General features: G+C 40.6%; 1 protein-coding gene across 1 annotated transcript; it reads left to right on the plus strand.

Moving 5' to 3' along the window:
* Nucleotides 1–1182: 1182 nt before the first annotated feature.
* Nucleotides 1183–2346, plus strand: LOC136846902 (uncharacterized). The gene has a single exon (XM_067118155.1). It carries the CDS (start codon nucleotides 1183–1185, stop codon nucleotides 2344–2346), a length of 1164 nt encoding a protein of 387 aa, XP_066974256.1.
* Nucleotides 2347–3511: the final 1165 nt, after the last annotated feature.

The raw sequence follows: 3511 nt of genomic DNA on the forward strand, positions 1-3511 counted from the left end.
ACATGTACTTTCACACTACCACTACAAACAAACCAAGATGGCCCTCTTTAACTACCACCATCATCCTCCTCAACTCATCCCATCCCCTCACCATAAGGCCCTATACACATCATCTCTGTATTATTCCAACTAAACTACTCTACCACTAAGAATACTCTGCAGGGACTCTAGGGTTTAAAGGGTTGGACAACCCCACCTGCAATGTTTCTCTATTTTTCTTTCAAAGGCCTTACATCTTCAAACTACTACTATCCGTGACATGATGGCCCCCTCCCACTACAACCATCATCCTTCCTCCATCCACAACTGTCTCTACTACTAAATCTCTTTCACATTTCCTATAACAAATGACCTTCTGAAATTTTCAGATCACCTACGGGCCAAACAAGGGAAAGGCCCGTGCCAACACAAGAGTTGGCTTAATACAATACAACAACATCGTTTCTTCATTCACCTGCCAGCTGCCGTCCAGGAAGGTTCTCTCCTCTTAAGCTCCATCCAGCAGCCCACATTGGAAGCTCCATCCTGAAGACTGACAGGACCTCCCCCTTCAGCAGTAGCAGTTCAGAGATTGCTTTGCCAGGACTGGATACCCCCATCCTCATCCTTATTCCCATACCCCCTCCTGGGGCTCTGCCCCCACTCTACTTCCCCTTGTATCTCTCCAGATCTCATTCCAACTTCTTCCTACTAACACCATCAGTAGCCCCTTGTCCCTGGAGTAGCCGTTGTGGTCTTAAAACTCTCTAGGGGCACGGGGAGTTCTGCTTCATCCAGGCTCATACTACTTCAGTAGTGCCTGCATAGGAGTTAGGCATAGGTAGTCACTGCCTCCCATAAAGTGACTGTTAACCACTGTTATCCTTTGAAATTTCTAGTCTTATAAAATGGTTTTTTGGTTCTACCGCTCTTAATAATTGAAATTCTTCACTTTTTTTTGAAGATTTGTTAAAAAGTCAATATCTCTACACCGTTCAAAATTCTTCCCGCGTCGTTTAATCACAATTTTCTCAAAATTTTGAAATTTACATAATCACCAAAAAGGTTGTGCAAATCCCCTAGAGTAAATTAGCTTCTTTCTTTCTGAGGGTATTATTCTTATATCTATTTCTTATAAAAACGGTTTATTGTTTCTACCAGGCATATTTCAGTGTATAATATTCTCTGCTCAACCATGTCATAATGGGTAAAGTCAAAATTAAAGATACTAGCCAGGGACTTGATGGTGAATCACGTCGCCTGGCAATCTGGACTATTCTGCAGGATAAATTATGCTTTATCCACAAACTTATAAAGGCTAATAACCACTACTTAGCTATAGCAGATGAAGCAACAATTGAAAAAATAATTCATCCTGATACCAAACTTGCTCTGCATAATGATCACTTTGAAGTTGTAGACCCCCCTCATCTAAATGCTTCACGCACACTAGTCGTAAACCAGGCGGATAGTTTGGTTTACAATCTATCAGAAGAAGAGCTCAAGTATGAAATTGAGCAACGTAACCAAGTGAAGGTAACATCAATCATCAAGCTTCCTAGCACCAAAACCACATTTAAGGTTAAACTTGAAACCACCCAAATGGTGAGAGATTGTCTCATTAAAGGACTACTCATCAGCGGCCAATCCTTCCCACCTAGATACTTAAAACAGGAGATTCATGTTGTTCCACCCCAGTGTATGAGATGCTATAGCTACGAGCACATTAAAAAGAACTGCCCCATGCCAAGCACTTATAAAATCTGCTCAATATGTGCTTCTGATGAACACTATTGGACTGATTGTAATAACCAAATAAATCATAAATGCATCACTTGCAGCGGGGATCACCCAACCATGGCAGCAAGATGCCCTATCAGAAAAACTTTGACCAAGGACCAGGCTAAAACGATCAGGAACCAACAATCCCAGATTACATCAAATAAGACCTTCGCTCAAGCCACAGCCTCAACTGCACCAAATAGCTCTATTGCACCCAACAACAACATCTCACTTCATCAGCTCACTGTCATTAACACAGCAATAATCACGGCTAATTTGAGTGAATCAGTCGAACCAGGTACCTTTCAAACGATGATGGACGCTTTTTACAAAGCCAATGGTCTACCGTTGGTAAAAATTCCCACAGAGGCTATCAAGCTAGCAAATAAAGTATCAACTTTGCTAAATTCAGGTAATCAAAATAACACCAGCCCTAATCAGCCCCTATTAACTGATGAGGACATGGAAACTGAAGAAGCCAAAAGGAAAAGAATTCTAAGTGATTCAGACTCTGAAGCAGAAATGCCATCACATCCTGCAAAAACAGCCAATTCAACAACCACAAGCAACAACCTCAACCCATAACACTACAGACTCTGAAATACAAGGAGCTACGGCTCTTCCAAGCCTCCCTTCCACCAATCTAACCAAGAACCCCAAAATTGGACTTAAACTATACATTTCCATTAACATGGCAAACCCCAAAAACCCAACCCACAATATCCTCAAGAGGATGATTTTTGACTATAAAACGATGAAGTACATCTTCACAGAGAAATTAGCAGATACTACAGTCATACAATACATTAATGAAGGAACAATAGAACTAGACAAATATAGTAACACGATCACGAGGATAAACCACGATAAATTCCAAAACTAAATTCAGGCTTCTTTGACTTAACAAAAGGAAAAACACCATAATGGACACGCTTACAATCATCCAACATAACGTCTTGAAGTGGACGTTCCTTCGTAGTAAGGAACTAAGTAGCATTTATTCTTCTATCTCCCCACATATTATACTTCTAAACTCCACGGGGATACCCAACTCTGCTCGCATTAGAATCTTTAATTACAACATTTTCCAATGCAACACTACTAACGCTCAAAATGCAGGGACAGCTATTGCTGTTAGACGTGATATCACAGTCAAATTAATAGATGGATTCAATCATGACCTGATTGCAGTAGAACTTGAGACAATGAGGGGACCAGTAATCATAGCAACTACCTATTTACCCCCCAGCAATCCTGTGTTTCCTCAGCAAGATATCTTGTCCTTAATGAGACGCAATATCCCCGTCTATCTCTTAGCTGACCTTAATGCAACTCACCCAGCCCTGGGGCACAATAGCACAAATAATAGGGGCACCTTAATTCAAGGGCTAATGAACAGGAATCTAGTTTATTTTCTAGGACCAGATTTCCAAACATACTTTAACAGAAGATCCAAGGGCAAACCTGACATCCTTCTCTCTAATAGGTACCACATTTTTAATTATTCAATCACTCAGGGTCCTTTAACCACCTCAGACCATATACCTATATTATTAAAACTTACAGTGAGACCTATTATGGTAGCCATCAACCCTACACTTGATTTGAATAATGCCAACTGGAACCAATTCAAGGATACTCTTGACGACTCTCTCTCCAACTATGACGAACCTGTTAACATCAACAAGGATAAATCCTACATCGATGATAAAATAACTTTTTGGTACAGGTTGATCAAAGAAGCCATAGA

Source organism: Macrobrachium rosenbergii, chromosome 16 (genome assembly GCF_040412425.1).
Source record: "Macrobrachium rosenbergii isolate ZJJX-2024 chromosome 16, ASM4041242v1, whole genome shotgun sequence".
Taxonomy (NCBI): Eukaryota; Metazoa; Arthropoda; class Malacostraca; order Decapoda; family Palaemonidae; genus Macrobrachium; species Macrobrachium rosenbergii.